Genomic DNA, 20,821 nt, shown 5'->3' on the forward strand with positions numbered 1-20,821 from the left:
GTAAAAATAATATTTTTATTAATCTAATTCTTTTAATAAAGAAAGAATATCATATTTTAGGTTGTTTTATTCACACCTTACATACTGTTGACTACACCTCACTTACTTAATACACCCTACATATATTTTTAAATTACAATTAACCTTAAGATACCTCAATTATTTTCTAATACTACCCCCACACTCCAAACTCTCCAATCTCCACCCCACATCAAACTCTATGTTGTTTACAAAAATTAAAAAACAATTGTGCCTTCGTCACACAAACTCGTTTTCTTTGTTCCCCGACCTCCAACTAAATATATATCAATTTGAGTTTAGGTCAATGTAATCTCTTGCTGTGTATACATGTAAAAAATAGAACTTCAGATTTTCTTGTTTTTCAATTACCCCACTTCATAAGTTTATTGCATTATCAGTTTCTCGACCCGTTCTAAAAAGAAGCAAGCGTCTTGAAATCAAATGGGATTTTTTTCGCTCAAATGATTTGATTAATAAGATTCTCAAACGGGTTAAGTCGTCCCATGGAAACCCTATACAAAGTTTGGGATTGTTCAATGTAATAGGAATAGAAGGTAATTTTATCACAGTACATTTTGGGTGCGCATTCAGAAAATATATATTTTTAAAAATAATCAAATGGGCCCTAAATAGCCATTTAATATTTTACATTTTTTCAGGGGTATTTAATATTATGGTGAGTGGCGTAGTCATGATTTTCAAATAATAGGATCATAATAGCGACCAACAAGTTTTATTGGTCTAGTTCGTCAAGCACCTAGTGGCATTTGCCTACCATTGTTTGAATATCTCTGTAGTGGACTTGTGTGCCTACATAAATTAATGAGCATTGATTTCTTATAAAAACGGTTTGAGATTTAATCTTGAGATACCTTGTTATTGTATTTTACATATTTGACTCACTTCTGTTGCAGGGTACCTACTACATACTATTATTGTCACATCCCGGCTCGGGCCCCCACCACACCCCGGGCTTGACTCCACTGTAGCACGATATTGTCCGCTTTGGGCCCTAAACACGCCATCACGGTTTTGTTTTTGGTAACTCATACGAGAACTTCCCAATGGGTCACTCGTCCTGGGATTGCACTCGCGCGAACTCGCTTAACTTCGGAGTTCGTACGGAACCCGAAGCCAATGAGCTCCCAAAAGGCTTCGTGCTAGGTAGAGACGAAAATATACATATAAGGCTTACATGATCCTCACCCCTGGGCGATGTGGGATCTTACAATCCACCCCTCTTAGGGGCCCGACGTTCTCGTCGGCACACTTCCGCCCAAGGATTGGCTCTAATACCAATTGTCACATCCCGGCCCGGACCCCCACCACATCTCGGGCTTGACTCCACTGTAGCACGATATTGTCTGCTTTGGGCCCCAACCACGCCCTCACGGTTTTGTTTCTGGGAATTCACACGAGAACTTCCCAGTGGGTCACTCGTCCTGGGATTGCTCTTGCGTGAACTCGCTTAACTTCGAAGTTTTTACGGAACCCGAAGCCAGTAAGCTCCCAAAAGGCCTCGTGCTAGGTAGAGATGAGAATATACATATAAGGCTTATAGGATCCTCACCCTTGGGCGATGTGGGATCTTACAATTATTATAATATTTTTGGGAAACCGTATACTTGTTTTACAGCAAGGGGTTACACTTTTCGAAAAGGTTTTACAGAACTTTATTTTCTGACCCACTCACCCTTGTTTTTCGCCCCTCCAGGATTTTAGTGGCAGAGGTTTCGTGATGACGAGGATTGCTGGTAAAAGCTGTTATGTATAAGACTTCTCCTTTCGGTATAAATGTTCGTGCTCTTCTTTTATTGCAATTTATTTATGCTCTGACATCACTTGTGTGATATGAGTTCAATCCCACTCATATGCACACTCTAAATTAGTCACTTTTAGGTTTTAATTTATTCACATTTTCCACATCACTATACTTTATGGCTTCGTCACCTTCTAGTGTCAACATATGTTGAAAGTTTATGCCACCTGTCGAGGGTGGATGCAGTATACTGTGGAGCAATGTTAAAGACTGCTAAGGCTTTTCAACTAAAGTATTTCATCGAGCATGTGATGCACACAGAGTCGCACACAAGAAGAGAGAAAAAAAAAAGAAAACAAATATGATAGAAGAAAATAAAAGATGTAGGAGGATGACGTAATTTAGTTTGTTTTAGCTGTTTACAAGGGTCAAATACGATACACAAACAAATATATATGATATTTTTGAAGTTGTTGAGATCAAGGACAACCAATAACCCCATGCTGACTCCCTTTTGATTATGGTGCTAATAACCCCATGCTGACTCCCTTTTGCAGAAAAATTTGAAACATTCAAGTGGGTACAAGAAGAAAACTCTACATGTTAGGCGAGCCGAACACCATATAAGTGTGATTATTCTAGCGGGCAGGAGAACATGATGTACACACCTGTTAGAGAACATGATGTACCCACCTGTTTTTTTTAAATTTTTTAATTTTTTAATTTTAATTTTTTGCAAATTTGCACGTCCAGTGTAGAGACCAATCTCCAATTTGTCTAATTTGTAGTTACAAGTAGATCGCATAACCTCATTTGCAATTTTTTCGTCTAATTTGCACGTTCATTCTTGTCAAATAGTTTTAAGGGATACTTTGGATGTGGTCATTAGTCTCTAACACTTTTTGACTAAAACCTTAATAATATTAAAGGTTTGATCAAAGTCCATTGACTTTCTACACCTCATTATATTACTATTAATATTTATATTTTTATAGTTTTGACATTAATTGTTTGATATTTTATGAGATTTATAATCCTATAAATTTAAAATCCCTCGTTATAATACTATTAGAAACGGCTACAATAAAAAAAATTCAAACATTTTAATTGAATAAATGGAAAAAAACTATGTAACAATAAGAAATAATAAATGGAAAAAGAATGTATCCATAGTGTTAAAAAAATTGGTACATTTCACATATAACAAAGTGGTACATTAATGAAGAAGAATGGGTACATTATAAATAAATTAGGGTACAAATAAAAGATTAGAAAATTATGAGTACAAATGAAATTTTAAAAAATAAGGGCGCAAAAAGAAATTAATACATGGGTACAAATTAAGGTTAAAATAAAATACTACAAATTTAAAAAAAGGTTGCAAATTAAAAGTGGGTACAAACTAAAAATATAAATATATGATACAAAGTTTAGCCATAAAACATAAATATACCATATGTAATTTTTCTATCATTGATTAATTATACAATGTCACGTGACAGTAAACACATGGACACAAATACAAATAAAACTTTAAAAAATATGGGCACAAAAAGAAATTAGTATATGCCTATATGGGTACAAAAACTGAAAAGAAAATTGGTACAAATTAAAAAAGGTTTGCAAATTAAAAATGGGTACAAACTAAAAATAAAAATATATGATAAAAAATTTAGCCATAAATATAAATATACTAATTGTAACATTTTTAACACTAATTGAATATTTTTAGGTAAAAATATTTTATTATTGAAATAATTAATGATGTTATTAATACCCAAAGACCATGATCAAAAATTGAAAAGGAATAAGGTTTTAATCAATGGAGTAGTAAAAGAAGGATGAAAGCCTAATTTCTCCTAGTTTTAATTACACCCTATTGTAAAAAGCAGCTCGAAATAACTTTAGTTATATATATATATATATATATATATATATATATATATACACACGGGTAATGCTAAAGAGATTAAATTTGTAGACAAAATTTGCAATCTAAATGATAAGTCATCAATAAAAATGATCACGTTTAAAAACAGTTAAGTAATATGCCAATCATCAACTTCTATATCATTTAATTTTTAAAATTTTATATACAAATTTAATTTCAGTAGCATTACTCAATACATACATGTGTATTCGTAAACATGCATGGCAGTTGACCAACCAATCCATCTTATTAAACCCACTGAGATTGAAGGACTTGAAAGGAAAGAAAGGCGCGTTTCGTTGGTTAACTTAACGTAGACAAAGGATATAAACTTGGGTGTGTGCTATGATTAAAGTTTGTGTATTTTTGTAGACAAGTTTTGTTCTGATTGGTGAGTGCCATCATGACTTTACAGCCTACCCTCTAAATTTTGCATTATTTTAAGATTATACATACAGAGAAGCAAATTTTATTGCCAATGCCATTATTTCCACGGGGCATCACTGCAAAATCGCTTTAATGTGGGATGGATGTATTCGAAAACAAGCTACGAATGCTTATCTTGTATGACTCTAGAGGCATTGAGTGCCCCGGAGTTTCTCTTTAATTTAATTCAAGCTTTTTTATTCCTCGAAAAAATATATCCTTGATGATTCTATATATTTTCTTGCCATAAGTTAGTATTGTCTTTACGACTTTGGTCTTTAGTCCTATTGTTAAAAGAGCAGTAACTAATCCCACATTGTTCTGATTTTGCTCCTAAAGAATGCTAAGGAGACGTGGTCTGAAAAAAATGATTTGACTAGCTTAATTTTGGTCTGACTAGCTTAATTTTTCTCTTTTCGAATGTTGCTTGGTTTATGCATGTTTGTGGTTTAATGAAGTATGTGGTCGGGTTAGATTTGTCTCTCGCATAACTCTCCTAGTCTTGCATGTCGGGCAAAGTATGTTGCTTGGTCTTTTGCAATATACGTTTGTTATTAGTTTGAATTGTGCCTTTGTGGGGCCTTTTTTAGGCCTTGAGGCTCACAATCAAAATTAATCTAAGTTTGAGTGTGTCATTGTCCTTCATGTTTAACAGATTGTTTTCTTGGTTGTTTATTTAATTGTTTACTTGTGCTGCAAGTTACTTGTAGTTCTTGGTTTAACAGGATTGGGTCACAGATGAGTTAAGTCTGTACTAAGTTCATTTCATGCCATTTGATCAAGGACTTTCATTTATAATATCATATGTTTGTTTATAAAGGAGTTCAAGGTCATACAAGTTAATTTCTTAGTTATCAGTTTAGGCCGACAACAAGGAAACAAGAGTAATTAGTTCGACATGATTAATCATAACTAAAACTTGAACGAAAGTAGTTGGAATTGATATAAGGTTTAAAGAAGGATGCATAAACTACATATCTACTTTATGTAAGTACAAATAAAGGAGATTCGGGCAAGATTACAACCTTGGTGGGCAAGGTTCGTCTTCTTGTAGACACCTCTCCTTGAATTTTACAAAGATTGAAGTCTTGGAAAATGAAATGTAAACGAGGTTTACTAAAGGGATTCAATACTACAACAAATGGATTGGTAGCAGAGCTTCTCAAAATGGACAAAAGAAAGCTTTCTATGTGGACCCGCAACTTGAAAAGGACAAGGGGTGAACAAACTAAAACTTTTCTAGTTTTGTTGTTGAGTGTACTGGAAGTTGCTTGATTGATTTGTTGAGAGAGTCTTTATGCTTGTGCCCCTTGCTGCTTTTATAGACTTCTTAGCCCGAGTGTCCAAGCCTTCCCTTTTGGTGATGGCTTCCAGAGCACAGTGAGTCATCATCTGCTTTGTTAATTACCTACCCATGCCATGGAAAAGTGCTTTTTGCTGAGGATGAGCTGTCTTCTGTCACTTGTCACTTCTCACATAGGCTTGCTGCCTATTAATTGCCTAAAAAGGGTTTTAAATTCATCATGGGATGCCACCTGTCTCAGCCTAATTCTTTTCTCATTTTTTGCATGCTTGGGCCTTTAATTGCATTAAGCCTAATGTTAAATATCCACCCAAATAGTATGAACTATGAAATCAATTAATAATTGTATCTAACTAAAATGATTTTTTGGTTGTAGAAGTTTTGAAAAATATTGCTTTTTAAGAGGCTCAAAATATTTCTTCCCATCTTTTTAAAATTTTCAGCCTCCCTTTTTTTTTTTTTTTTTGGAACTTTAACGAAAAGCTCTGGCACTATTCATTTTACCCTTCATTAGTTTTCCTTTCTTTTTTTTTTTCCTTTTTTTTTTATGAGAAGTGATATCGATTTTTCATTCAACAACAAGAACAGTTACAAGATTGTCATATGGATACATTCTTCAGTGACTAATTCGTTGATATGAAAAGAATTCACACAAACAAGCATTAACAGTAAATCCCTAATTAGCGACCACAAGTACATGCAAACTAGCACAAGCATCACCAGTACATATCTACTACAAAGACGGTAGACACAATAGACCTATACTAGAGCATACGTAAAGTCCGCTACAAATTTTTAGGCTCCGCTTGGTATAGAGGATTGGAATTTATAAGCTCTAAATTCATGGCATATTTAAGGTAGAAGAGAATGATTTTAATAAAACGCCAACATCACCAATATTATCCCCAACTTAACCATTTATTACTAGGTGTGAAGTTTATCATAAATTAGGGGTGAAATATTTCATATGTAAGTTGTATATTATTTTGTTATAGTTTCGGATGTGGGACTTTATTCTCCATAAATTTTTCATTTTGATGGGACCAGAAGAGAATTAGACATGAATTTTTCATTTTCTTCATGTCTTTTGGGAGTGATTCTTATATGTGTATATTCCCATCCCTACCTAGCACGAGGCCTTTTGGGAGCTCACTGGCTTCGGGTTCCACGGGAACTCCAAAGTTAAGCGAGAAGGGGGCTAGAGCAATCCCATGATGGGTGACCCACTGGGAAGTTGCTCGTGAGTTCCCAAAAACAAACCGTGAGGGAATGGTAAGCCCAAAGCGGACAATATCGTGCTACGGTGGTGGAGCGGGCCCGGGAAGTGATCCGCCTCGGGCCGGGATGTGACAATTGGTATCAGAGCCAATCCCTGGCCGGAAATGTGCCTTTGAGGACGTCGGGCCCCTAAGGGGGGTGGATTGTGACATCCCACATCGCCCAGGGGAGTGATCCTTATATGTATATTCCCATCCCTACCTAGCACGAGGCCTTTTGGGAGCTCACTGGCTTCGGGTTCCACGGGAACTCCGAAGTTAAGTGAGAAGGGGGCTAGAGCAATCCCATGATGGGTGACCCACTGGGAAGTTGCTCGTGAGTTCCCAAAAACAAAACCGTGAGGGAATGGTAAGCCCAAAGCGGACAATATCCCGGCCCGGGGCGGATCACTTCCCGGGCTTGCTCCACCACCGTAGCACAATATTGTCCGCTTTGGGCCCCGACCACGCCCTCACGGTTTTGTTTCTAGGAACTCACACGAGAACTTCCCGATGGGTCACCCATCCTGGGAGTGCTCTCGCGCGCTACTCGCTTAACTTCGGAGTTCCTATGGAACCCGAAGTCAGTGAGCTCTCAAAAGGCCTCGTGCTAGGTAGGGATGAGAATATACATATAAGGATCACTCCCCTGGGCGATATGGGATGTCACAATCCACCCCCCTTAGGGGCCCGACGTCCTCGTCGGCACACCCGCGACCAAGGTTAGGCTCTGATACCAATTGTCACATCCCGTCCCGGGGCGGATCACTTCCCGGGCCCGCTCCGCCACTGTAGCACGATATTGTCCGCTTTGGGCCCCGACCACGCCCTCACGGTTTTGTTTCTGGGAACTCACACGAGAACTTCCCGATGGGTCACCCATCCTGGGAGTGCTCTCGCTCACTACTCGCTTAACTTCGGAGTTCCTACGGAACCCGAAGCCAGTGAGCTCCCAAAAGGCCTCGTGCTAGGCAGGGATGAGAATATACATATAAGGATCACTCCCCTGGGCGATGTGGGATGTCACATTCTAACCCTATAATTTGGAAATGATTGAATTTGATAAGTTTTCTTCTTGAGTAATCCATAACCTACCTCAAGTTGATCACAAATTTTTCATTTTTTTCCTTCAAACATACCTTCATACTAGTATTTATACATTCAAATTACCAATCCTATCCTTTATACCAAACAAGGCCGAAGAGTTTTGCCCCTTTTAACGTGAGAAAAGACTTAATTAACTAACCATATAGTTTTAATTGTATGCAAACTTTTTACCTAGTTCCCTTTGCTTGAGACTCCCTTGAGAACAAGTCGAGCCCATCTCGACACCCCTCAAATGACATTATGACAGTAAATAAATATATTACTTGTGACGAGCGTATTTTGTGACAAGAGAGATGGCTTGGCGAGCACTCAAGGTGGGCACGAGGCGTATCCTCTAAGACCCCCTTAGCAATGAGAACTACACAGAAAAAGTGTCTTTGGGTGAATGTTCTCGGGAAAACTTATAACAGTCACCTTGAAAGAAAATCGAAAATCGAAAAACTAAAACAAATAGGAATGTAGATTTTTCAAGTTTCAAGTAAATTAATCTTGTATTAAAACAAATGCTACTATCCACAATGTTCTGTACTAACTAATCAACTCCACATACACAAATGCACCCAAATAAATAGTTTTGCAATACATGTCCTTAATTCCCAGTGAACCAGAGAGGTTGATTTCTGGCACTGGAAAAATCTATTAAATGCTTAGATATCTAAATACTGTATTTACTATTTAGAGGGGACAAAAACCCTGAAACTTGATTTACAACTGAGAAACACCATCAAATCCATTAGCGTGCCCATTTTTCTTTAAGCCATCTCCATTATTTCCTTCAATGTGGTAGTCATCGTCATCCATAAACCTCTTCCACAACCAATGTTGCTTCCACACCCTCTCTGTCATCTCTTCAATCGGGATGTTCTTCGTCTCCGGGAGCAGGAACAACACGAAGAAAGACATGATCAAGACCCACCCGGAGAAGAAGAGGAAGATGCCGTACTTGAAGTGGCACAGCATCGAGAGGAAGCCCTGCGCTATAACGAAAGTAAAGAGCAAGTTGGTGCAGACAGTCACACTTTGCCCTGCTGAGCGGGTCTCGAGTGGGAATGTCTCACTTGGTATCAACCAACCTAGAGGCCCCCAAGACCAAGCGAACGCAGCAACATAAGTGCAAATCAGAACCACCACAAAGATTGCGAAGCCCTTGTGGAGGTCATCGGAGTGGTCCTTAACCTTGATCCCTAGTATTATGGCAATAGCCACTTGAGAGATGAACATTTGAACACCAGCTTGGAGTAAGAGCATGCGGCGGCCTACTTTGTCAACTGAGTAGATGGATACAACGGTGGACAGAACATTGACGGCTCCTGTGATAACAGCCGAGTAGAGGGAAGCATCGTTTCCAAACCCTAAAGTGTCGAACAGGACTGGCGCGTAAAACATTATGGCATTGATCCCAGTAAATTGTTGAAAGATCTGTAGGAAAAATCAGACAAAGAACACCATAAACATACTAGTACTAATTGTATATATAATTTTTGGCATACTACAAAAAAAGCGTTGTTTCGATTGCTAACCTGCAAGGCTACTGCAATGATTAGTTGGGGACGATTCCTGCGCTTTATGAGATTTCTAAAGGGGTGCTTCACTTCTTTTGCTATGCGACTTGCCTCGACAAGATCCAAGAACTCTGGTTCGACATTTTCAGTGCCGCGGATCCTTTTAAGTACGGATTTTCCTTGGTCTAAGAGACCACGTTCTACGAGACTGTTAGGAGTTTCGACCACCAAGAGAGCTCCCAAGGTTAGGAGACCGGCAGGTAAACCAGCCAGCCCCAATGACACCCTCCAACCCCATCCTCCTGTGATCCTGTTATTCAAGCAATTCATCAACGGTCAGCAAATACAGCCAGAAAATTGTTAATTAGGAGGCTAGCACAAAACGTTATTTGACTAAATTAAGCAGACAAAGCAAACCATTAACTAGACAGTTCTAGCCACGTTAGTAAATTTTTTTGTAACATCAGTGTGCATCCTATGAGATTGATATGAATTTGTAACTGAAAAAAGAAGAGATTGGTGCACTTTTATTTATTTCTGATCCATAATTCTCCTTCAATTTATTTAGTCTCAAATTAAAATTAAACATGACTGCTTAGGAGAAAAAAAATAAATATGCGAAAATCAAATTCCTTTTATCATGTAAAACTTAATTACCTTTCAATTTCTACCTTATGAATGTTCCTATGTCTCCTCAAGACATCATAAGTTTGAAACTGAGCCATGTGAATATGAATAAAAAAAGGCAATCAAGATGAAACAATTTGGAAGCTGATCCACGTCTATTGTTCAAATTCATTGTTTAATAGAATAAACCGTCCCTCAAATAGGAGAAATTTTTAGGAGTGCCGGGTACACCAAGTGTCATGGTGTACCCTCACCCATTAGAATTTGATATCTTAGATATCTTTCAATCTTATTTTTCAATAAATAAATAAAACTAAAATCTAATGGGTGAGGGTACACCATGACACTTGGTGTACCCGGCACTCCGAAAAATTTCTCCTCAAATAGGCATATGCTTATCTATCAATACTTTTACCAGTCAATTAATTTATCAGTCACATATGATGGCCCAAATTGTTGACTTTGAGTGCTCGAAGCTAAATACTAAATTGTAAAACAGTCCCTTGGAAATATGTCATGCCAAAGAAAATTCATAAATCCTAAAAAATACGACAGAAATATAAACATCAAGCATACGAGAGATTTTTCAATGTGTCTGAAAAATCTCTTTATGCATACATGTAACTTAAGGGGCACGGGTAATGTTACGGGTGGACTAGAAAAAAAAAAGAACAAATTGGGAGCAGCTGACTTACTTGCTGGTGCCATAATTAACGAGGTTTGCAAATAGAATGCCTATTGTGACATTAAGCTGGAACAATATGTTCAGCCCTCCGCGGATTCTTGTCGGTGCAATCTCCGAAAGAAACAATGGTACAGCCTGCAAAGTAACATCGAGGTTAGGTTAAAGATTGTTGAACAAGAGAAACAGATGTATATTTTCGGTAATTTATTTAGATAAAAACTTATTTGCAGCTAGACAATGTACACCAACATAGTTGTTCTCTATTTTGTCAATCAATAGTAAAGTTATTTAGTTGTGCTGACATAACAATTGAAACAAAGAGATGGCTTAGTCTTCTTTTTTTTTGCATAGAGTAGGAAAAAAATAATACATAGTTTATAATCATCTCAAAGTATTAGATTCTTATTATAGGTGAGAATGGGTAAAATCACGAAACAAATTAATAATTTATTATCGAACTCATTATCTAAAATATTAAAATTTAAAACTTTATACATTTACAAGTAAAAATACATACCGCAAAAGTACTGTAAAGTTAATCAAATCTTAAATCGAAGTTTGAACATAGAACTTTTTATCACATGCATTGTGCTTTAAAAGGTATCTTTTTATATCCTTTTGGACCAACCTTTTGACCCTTGAAATTAAGGTCCTAGTAACTACAAAAGGATAAGATAAACAATTCGGACATGGACACCGCATAATAATCATGTACAAGTTCAGAATAACATTGGAGTTCCACGGCTTCACGTTATTTCACAAACCAACATACAAAAAAGATGCACGACTTTTTGGAAAGAAAAAAAAAGTCGAAAAGCGACTAGAAGAAGTTGCAAAGAAATTGGGGTGAGGAAGCTCCAGTTCCCTCATCTGTTAGCAAAAGAGACGTCTCACCAGTCACCACACCACATGTAGAAACGTCAAAACACAAGAATATATTTAAGATTTTTTAATCAAAATAGTCTATGAGATTTAGATAACACATCACTTTGATCCTTGAAATTTGAAATCAATAGAAGTGGTCCCTGCGATTGTCCATCATCAATTATTTTGGTCATTCCGTGCAAAATTATGTTAAATAATCAAAATGACAAATATACCCTCAATTTAATAAACTATAAGCCAAAATGATTTGACAAAAAACTAAGGGTATTTTGGTCATTTTATTCTTATTTAATGGAGATTTTTCACAGAATGATCAAAATGATTGATGGTGGACAAATTCAGGGACCAGAGCGAGGAGTTATGTAAATCTCAACGACCATTTTGATTGAAAAAACTTATATTTAAAGCACAACAGAGTTGGAAAAAACTGGATGATTGTGACTTTACGAGAAAATGACTTAAAACAAACAAAAAGAAGCTTCAAATTATTCAGACGCACAAAATATATACAGCCTCTAATACAATTAAGTAAAGTGTACTGCAAAGAAAAGTTAACTTTATTGCTAAAAAAGAAAAAGAAGAAACTCATGGACTCTAATTTGATCATAGGCAAAACCTCTCTTCCAATCTAAGCGTTTAGAGACCAAAAGTGCCCCACAGGACGTCGGTGCATGAAATTTTTTATAAGGCAACAAAAGAATATTTTGATATGAGATATTTTGATAAAAGAAAATGAATTGAACAATTCATCTGTTGTGATTCATAAGTATAACAAGATGTGGTGTCCAAGTCACTAGTCAGTACACCTATAAAATTGTTTTGATCATACTTCAAAATGATAGCAATTGGGATGGACCCAAATACGCTTTGGTGTCGGTATTGCAAGAGAAAGTGCCAAAGAAAGCGTTTTAGCTTACACCACACTCTTATATCCCACAGAAAGTATGAACCCCACAAAAATTTAATTGTATTTTGACATATTCTGTAACATTATAATAGTGGATAATCTAGATTTGGACATAAATATGTTAGCTACATCAATATGTCGTATTTTTTTCATTCTTCGTAATTTAGATAAATTTAGTGTAAATAATCGCTTGAATGAAAAAGCAACACATAATCTTACGTTTTTTGACAAAGACTATTCTATGATATCCAAACTTACGATACTAGAACGCATGCACACTGCCCAAGTTAAACTGGCCTAGCTCGGTCCGCAACAAGTTAGTATGTAAAAGAACATGAAATTAAAAAGAAGAAATTAGAATTGAACAGACCTGATTTGCGAACCCAACTCCACAACCAAGTGAGATCCTTCCAATGATGAGCATAGCGAGGTCTTGTGCTGCAGCATTGAGAATTGTGCCGCCAATGAAGAAAATCCCAGCAATCAGCATAGACGGCCTCCGCCCGAACTTCCTGGTGGTGTAGGAAGCGGCGAATGTGGCAGTTAAGCCTGCCAGGTACAGCGACGACGTGAATAACTGCAGGCCCTGGTTGTCGTATTTGCAGTAGTTGCTGTTGATCCCCTGTTCTAGAGTCCTCCTGTACACAACCGGGAAAAACTTTTTCAAGAATGGGGACATCGATGTAACTCCACCTGCATCAAATTAAATTAAGTTCACCATTAGTTCAAATTTTTGTTTTTTTTTTTTAAATATAATTTTTTTTTGGAATCAAAATTTCGCTTTTAAATTTGTACAAACAATATTGCCTAAAATTCAAGTAGAAAGTAACCACTCCCAATTCTCATTTGTCCGTAAAATTCAAAAACAAATAATCCAAAATCATATGAAATTTGATAATTTTTTTGGGTAGAAAATGACGCTTTACTACCGTGACAAAAAAACAAAGATACCTATATACCCTGACACGGTTTAATTATCCTATTTCCTAACAACTAACAATTTAAATGCTATTATTTGTTAAAAAAAATTGGGGTAAGTTTTAGATTTTAAAAAGGGAAAAGGTTCATTTAAATAGAAACTTTCTTCTGTGTTTTCAAAAGCATTGAGTAAAGAACCTTTGTTTACTAAAAGAAAGAAACAAACATGGATAATTAAATAAATTAATTAAGTAGAATATCAACATTGAACATTTTGACTGAGGAATTTTCTGGCATACTCCAAAGTATCTTGTATTCCGGAGTTTTAGCCGTTGGATCATGGTGAAATAAACAATGACCAAGATCTAACGGATGAAACCTTCGGAATATAGAATCTTTCATTGAAGCATCTAAAAGGCTTTCCCAGAACCCTAACCAAACAATGCCCACAGAGTTCATCTAGCGGAGTAGCTGAACCAACAGTACGAAGCTCAAATAGTGTACGTCTGTGTGAGTAGAGAGAGACGATTACCTGAAACACCGACATCGTAACCAAACATGAGTCCACCAGTAGCAGCCATTATACACGAGATGATGACGATGGGCGTGATCTTGGCCTCGAACTCACGCCCGTCCGGACCCGCTGAGAACCCTCCGCCGGCCATGACCGATATCGAAGAACACTTAATTCTAGTTCCTCACAATTTCTCAAAGCAACAGGAAGAAGAAGAGAGACGTCAGGTGGTAATGGGAATTGAATTTTAAGTAGCGAGAGGGTGTTTATATAGAGGAGGTGGCATGGAAGTAGCACGAGATTCGAATTCGATCGTGTAGTGGGAACCACCGTTGAGATTTTTCCGCGTGTTCCTCAGATTTGAAATGGACGGGTGGCCTTTACTGTTTTCTCTGGAAAAGTCTGTGGTCAACACAGACAATATTTTGTAATAAGTGGTCAAGCCTCCTGGATCAGGAGTGGGAATTAATTAATTTACTTTGCAACTCTAATTTGAATGTTAATGGGGTTTGGTGAGCTAATTAATTCAATCCAGTTTAGGACTGGAGATCAAATAGGAAATTAATTTGGAAGGGTGAGTTTAATCGAACTGGACTGAAACTGAGTCTATTAAAATTGATCATGATCTTTTTTGCACAATAATTGAATGTATAGTCAGGATGGCACATGCATAATTATGCCTTTTTAGGTCTATGCGTTGCACGTATTTCTTTGCTTTAGGGCACGTGAAAATTTCAATTATGCTTTTTAAAAAAGAGAGAACTAATAAAAATTGACATAACCACCCGTTTAACGTTTTAAATTCTTACATCATTAACCTCTTAATGAGTCTAACCGTCAAATTAATTTTTATTTTTTTAGTTGTACTTAGTTGATCCATTTTTATGCTTACACAAATATTATATCGATGACGTGTAGATTAAGAGATGGTGTATGGGCAAAATACAAGAACTTTTAAGAAGATCCATTTCAACCTTCAAAATACGGCAACGGAGGGAGGGAGAGAGGGAGCACTAAATACTGGCATCAATTTGCTTCTACGCGTGTAAGCAACAAAAATGGACCGCCCAATGTCCTGTAAAAAGATTATCGTTAGTTTGATAATTTGATGAGCATATGATGATATTACAATCTGTAATTTTCAAGTTGCATTTATTTTGCCCTAAACAATAAAGGTACTAATTGTAATCTACCATTGATTTATCTACTCGAATTTATTTTGCCCAAACAAAAAAATAATATAATACTAGTATGCATTAACATATAATCTTTTTTTTTGGTTGGCTAAAATTTTCTTATCTGGATATACTTTTCAAATTTGTATTTCTTGATAAATAAAAGGATTGAATTGAAGTGTGAAAGGAAGTTGGTTCTGCAAGCAAGTTCTAATTTTACTTCTGTTCTATTTTCAAATGATTCTTTTGGTCAACTATAATAAAATTAGTTAATTAATTAAAAAATTGTCATTAACTTAGGTTATACTACATGAAGCAGCATTACCATAAAATCTAAAATCAAGAGGTCGACATGCCATTGTAATCCATCATAATTTTTCAAGGCATAGTTGGTCCACATCAATATGTTGTCAATACCACATGCGTTCAAAAACTAAGGGAACATAAATCTTGTGTCATTGTGCTATTCAAGTTAGAACCCAAGTTGGAAGTGGCACATGAACCTTTACCTAGAGGACATAAGATAAGATACGCATACCGGATAACTTGTGGTCCGATAGATTGATGAACTTTATTCTGTCACAGACTTAAGTTGCACTAGCTACATACATGTTAATAACACGGTCTTATTCCTCGTACCCAAATTGCAAATCAATTGAATATGTTGAGTACGCTAATTTTAGGGTGTATAATCTAAACAGGGACGGATCTGGGTTACTAGGAGATCCAGGGCAAAAACTAAATTAGGCCTTTTGGCACTATAAAATTTTCATAATACCAAAATGTGATGCAGTCATCATCTTCAATATGTCAGTTCTTTTTGTTTCACTCTCACCTTCACATCCGAAGATGGTTATTTTTCGACTGCCAAGATCGGTGGGCAATCATGCAATAGAAGGAAAGGAGGCTATTATCATCTAATAGGATTGGATTATTGATTACTCAGTGCTCCATAAGAAGTAGAACCCAAGAACACTTGACACAAATTACTAGCTCTTTAACACTGAACTGCTCATACATTAATGTTAATCATTTTTTTTTTTTTTAATTTGTAGGAACTCTATCTAAGATAAATTTTTGTGAGAACCAAAAGCTTTATCTATCTTCTAAGTATTACCTTAACCAAATTAAACATTTAAACAATGAAGCATGCTAAGCACATGCAAGTGGCTTATAGTTTAATTGGTTAAAAGTATTTATCCATCTACTCGAGGTTCTGTCTATCATTGGTTAAAAAAATAGGTATGCTAAGCACGTAAATTATTAAGTAATGAGCGTCCTACTTAAGCCATTCCAAATTGCATGGCAATTAACAATGAAGGAGATTATTTGGCTTCTTGCTGAAGATATTCATAATTTCTTGTCCGCTTTTAAGTTAATAAATTCATAATATCTAATAAGAAGAAAGATTGAACTTAAGCAATAATAGCGCACTTAAACAAACTAATAAACAATTATTTTGCTCACTAATCAATAAAGTATTCCCACTGAAAGCCTTAGTGTGCGTAGGACCCCAAAAGGACTTCTGTAAATAATAATTTTATTTGGTATCTAGTCATCTTTAATTATCATATAGTTTTTTCTATTAATAAATTTCAGCAACCCGAGTGGACCGGTAGGAAGAAACGAAATCATTCTGATCTTGCGATGACGCAACATAGATACAGCCAGGACTAACATGTGCAACCATTCACAACTAATATATATATAACTATTAATAAATTTCAGCAACCCGAGTGGAACGGTAGGAAGAAACGAAATCATTCTGATCTTGCGATGACGCAACATAGATACAGCCAGGACTAACATGTACAACCATTCACAACTAATATATATATCAGGCCCCTAAAGGAAGATATTTCCATTCTATTAAAAAAATAAAAATTAGTTATGGGATCCGCTTCGTATTGAATTTTAACGATCTGAACTGTTTATTTTATAAGCTTTGATTTATAAATTATCCTTATAAAAATTCAATTCAATTCAAAACTATTTGCCTATTTAATTAGCACAAAAATTTCAATGTTTTTCTTGGCATAAATTCGTCAATTTTTTGGACTCAATTATATGCCTCAAATATTTCTGATTTGGTTAATATTTTGCAATGATAATCTATGAAGTGCAACTTGAAAAATAAATTTTTCTTTCTTCAATGCCCAATAAAAGACTTGTATTATCCACTTCCTCAATTTCTTTTAAAAAAATTAAACTACAAAAAGAAATTCGTAATATATATATATCCCCACCATCCAAATCTCAATGCTTATTGGCGTGTTTAGAATATTTTTCTATCCCCTCTCTCCATGGAAAATTAGATAATCATATCCTACTGACAAATCAAACACAATTAGCCGATGTGCGGCTGTTGTTTCCTATGCTCGTGTGATGACGTTCACATGTAGCATCTAAAACATGTGATGGTACGTAGTTTGAGAAAAACAGAGTCTACAACGGAAGGTGGTCTGACCAAGAAAGAAAAACAAGACAATTGAAGAACAACATTTAACCTCCAGGTGACCCTGATCATAGTCACCTGTTTTTGTTTGTTTTCTTTGTTAATTATTTAGCCATCGCATGCTGGAAAACTCTCATTCCAACACTTGCTCTAATCGAGTTAACCATAGAAGGAAGGAGGAATGAAATCTCCCCGTATAACAAACTCACTAACCAACCTTTGAGCTTGACCAATCCAAATCACTTATAAGCTGACCACTTACAAGCTAACGCCTGTCATTAGATTTCTTCCTTTAGAAAGGGAAGATAGCTACTACTTTCTCTAGGTTTACAAATTTGGTTTAAAGTCAAAAAATAGATACTCAAGCCTTAATTAGCTAATACAGAAGTCAGATAATTTTCTTTGACTAAACCTTTGCAACCCGCCTTTGCGCTAATTTTTGTCCTTCAGATTTTCCATACGGATAATGCTTGTTCTTGATAACATTACATTTTAGAGAAACTATATTAAATACAATAGTTTAGAAAGAAAATTCAACTGACTATAACAAGGTTAGAATTTCACAACCAAGAATCAATTAATGCATGATAAGTTAATAGATTAGGGTTTCATTTTTTTTTGTTTCATTAGAGCTCTTTAAGGCATGATAAGTTAGTTATGGTAATTTCATCTTGTTCTCTAAACAAAAAACATCCATCAAAGTTTCGAAAGAAGGCCAAAAAATGACGTGGAACGATGACCTCTGCAAAAACGCGTAAAGGCTGATGTATACTTTGGAGACACCGAAGTGGACCGTCTCTATTAATTGGATGCCCAAAACCATGCAAATCTCAAGCATTTGGGTTTCGGATTTGGAGTCAAACTTTTGTTTTGATTTTGGATAAGGATAAGGATAAAAACAAACAAATACATGACATTATTCACGAGACAATCATCAAACTTAAGACGGCTTTGTACGGATGCATGTCGGCAGCCCAAAGTATGGGAAATATATATGCATGACTTTCTTACTTTGACAAAGCTAATCAAAATCAGTGCAAGTTGAACAAAAAAGTGGATAGACGTAATAGGAGTCTTCAGATAGAACCGTAAAACAAATATTAGGCAGTTTTTGTGGTGTTACAACTGCCGCTCGTGTTCCTAATCAATTACAGCAAGCCTGGAATTATGACTTTGTTATTCAAAAGCAACAATATTCTTCCATGTCACTGCACCATCCGTTTCAAGTTACCATCGTCTTTTCAAATTTTTCCTATAAAAGTGTCAGCATTATACAACAAACAGCCTTATTAGTTATAATTATCGTGGAGAAATTAGTTGAAATTCAGTTGGTGATGCCATTATACTCGATGATACATATATCTCACAAATGTGGACTTATCAGGGTATTAAAGTTTTCTTTTATTTTTTTTCAAACGACAGAAGATTTAAAGCAGATTCAAAATAGTACATCGTGAGCTAAGACTTTAATGAAATCCTAACCCATCAGAAGAAAACTCAACTGCAAAAAAGAAAAAAAGAAAAAAAACCAAAAAAACCAAAAAAAACCAAAAAAAACTCTTAAAAATTTGACACAAACAACAGTAATAATAACGTGATATAAAAAATAATATATCAAAATGAAGATAGGAAAGTGTACAACAAGATTATACATATTTGGAATCCCAATGGTTGTCAGAGATGGCTGGAAAATAGCCTTAAAGGTGACTGGTCCGCGGGAAAGCTGGAAAACTTGCCGGAAATTGGGTAAACTTTAAACGTTCATAACTTCTTCAATACTAAAAAAAATCAAGTGATTCAAAGACGAAAATCATACTTCTCGATGAGACGAAGAGAATGGTACCTTTCTTGATGGCTAAATATCCGTGGTTAGGCCGGAAAATGACTCGAAATTGGCCGTCTTGGTCTCAAGTTGGCCACTTTCAAGCCGTTTTTCGGCCAAATCACGGCGAGTTAGCCGTCCAAAAAGGTACCATTCTCTTCATCTTGTTGAGAAGTATGATTTTCATTTTGAATCACTTGATTTCGTTGAGTATTGAAGTTATGAATTTTAAAGTTTACCTAGTTTCTGGCGAGTTTTTCCAGTTTTCCCATGGACCAGTCACCTTTCAGGATATTTTCCGGTCATCTCTGGCAACCATTGATCTTCTAAATAGATATAATCTTGTTTTACACTTTCCTATCTTTATTTTGATATATTATGGGTCGAATTTGGTTAAGAAACGATTGAGTTACGAAGCTTTGAAAATTGCTCAAACTTCCGACCAAGAGCTCCGGGACACTTAATGGAGTTTTTAACGGAAGAACCAAAATGATGGATGGTGGGCAATCTCAGGGACCATTTCTATTGATTTTCAATCTCAGACACTAAAATGATGTGTTATGCAAATCTTAAGAATCATTTTGGCTATTTACCCAAATAACAATTGAACACAAGCTTTCTACACCAACTAGAAACTAAGCAAACATCTGAAAATCAACCAACACTTCCGAGTCCCTTGTATCAAACTTGAAAATGTTGGTAACCCGCGGCTAATGCATGAACTCGGGTCCCACCTCTAGTTAGGTTTCTTTTATTCAGGACAAGTTAAAGAAGACATGGCATTAGCCAAGTTCGATAAAGCAATGTGCTCCTCACTTTGTATCCAAGTTCGCATCTTTCTTCCTGCAGTTTAAATTGATTTAGTGGTAGATTATCATTTGAATTAAGAAGGAATTATGGCAGTTATTGACCCCCAGAAATTTATTAATGGGTTGGTATTAGCGAACTAATGAACATCCGTGGAGAATAGCCATGAGACAAGATTGTGATGGGAGAATACAGGATGCAAGCTTGCGGCATTTTATTTATTTATTTTAGAAAACTTCGACAACACGAGATAAATTTATTGATATGAAAAAAAGAAGTTACACCTAGTCAAGGAGGGAACATAAACCTTACCCCTCATAGAGCAAGAAAAACAAATACTAAAAAAGATGGGGGGACGTACACCTTACCCCTTTTGGAAAAGAAAATACAAAAAAAAGAAGGGGGACATAGATCTTACCTCTCTTGAAAAAGAAAATACTAGAAAAAGATTGGGTGGACATAGGCCCAAACCCCTCTATGAACCTAAAAGGTAAGAACCTGCAAGACAAGCTGTAAAACGAAAAGTTTGTGGCATATATACTAGAAAAGTTTGGAAAGATAAGATACTATGACAAGCTTGTACATATTCTTTTATCTCACGCCGGATATTGTTTGTGTTGCTTTTTACTCAAAACTCATAGTTTTGATTGTGTACTTGATTGTCACCTTTGTTTAATTCATGCAAGTTTAACTACATTAATCTTATTATAGATAGTGTGGTA

The 20,821-nt window shown here is 35.9% G+C and overlaps 1 protein-coding gene across 1 annotated transcript; it reads right to left on the minus strand.

The window, feature by feature from the left end:
- Positions 1-8,274: 8,274 nt before the first annotated feature.
- LOC137731589 (sugar transport protein 13) lies at positions 8,275-14,463 on the minus strand. Its single transcript, XM_068470744.2, has 5 exons — positions 13,859-14,463; positions 12,779-13,101; positions 10,627-10,751; positions 9,323-9,614; positions 8,275-9,221 (listed from the first exon to the last, which is right to left on the minus strand). The coding sequence occupies exons 1-5, from the start codon at positions 13,989-13,991 to the stop codon at positions 8,508-8,510; spliced, it is 1,587 nt and encodes a 528-aa protein (XP_068326845.2). The 5' UTR covers positions 13,992-14,463; the 3' UTR covers positions 8,275-8,507.
- Between the last annotated feature and the right edge of the window lie 6,358 nt (positions 14,464-20,821).

The sequence above is a fragment of the Pyrus communis genome, chromosome 16 (genome assembly GCF_041283825.1).
Source record: "Pyrus communis isolate YQ-2024b chromosome 16, ASM4128382v1, whole genome shotgun sequence".
In the NCBI taxonomy this organism is placed as follows: Eukaryota; Viridiplantae; Streptophyta; class Magnoliopsida; order Rosales; family Rosaceae; genus Pyrus; species Pyrus communis.

What these genes read in the sequence shown, in the direction of transcription:
- LOC137731589 (XM_068470744.2), bottom strand. Translation starts at nt 13,991, where the DNA reads ATGGCCGGCGGAGGGTTCTCAGCGGGTCCGGACGGGCGTGAGTTCGAG. An exon ending in GAGTTGGGTTCGCAAATCAG is followed by an intron (nt 10,752 to 12,778) that starts GTCTGTTCAATT and finishes GTTACTTTGCAG; the next exon opens with GCTGTACCATTGTTTCTTTC. An exon ending in TCATTGCAGTAGCCTTGCAG is followed by an intron (nt 9,222 to 9,322) that starts GTTAGCAATCGA and finishes TTTTTCCTACAG; the next exon opens with ATCTTTCAACAATTTACTGG.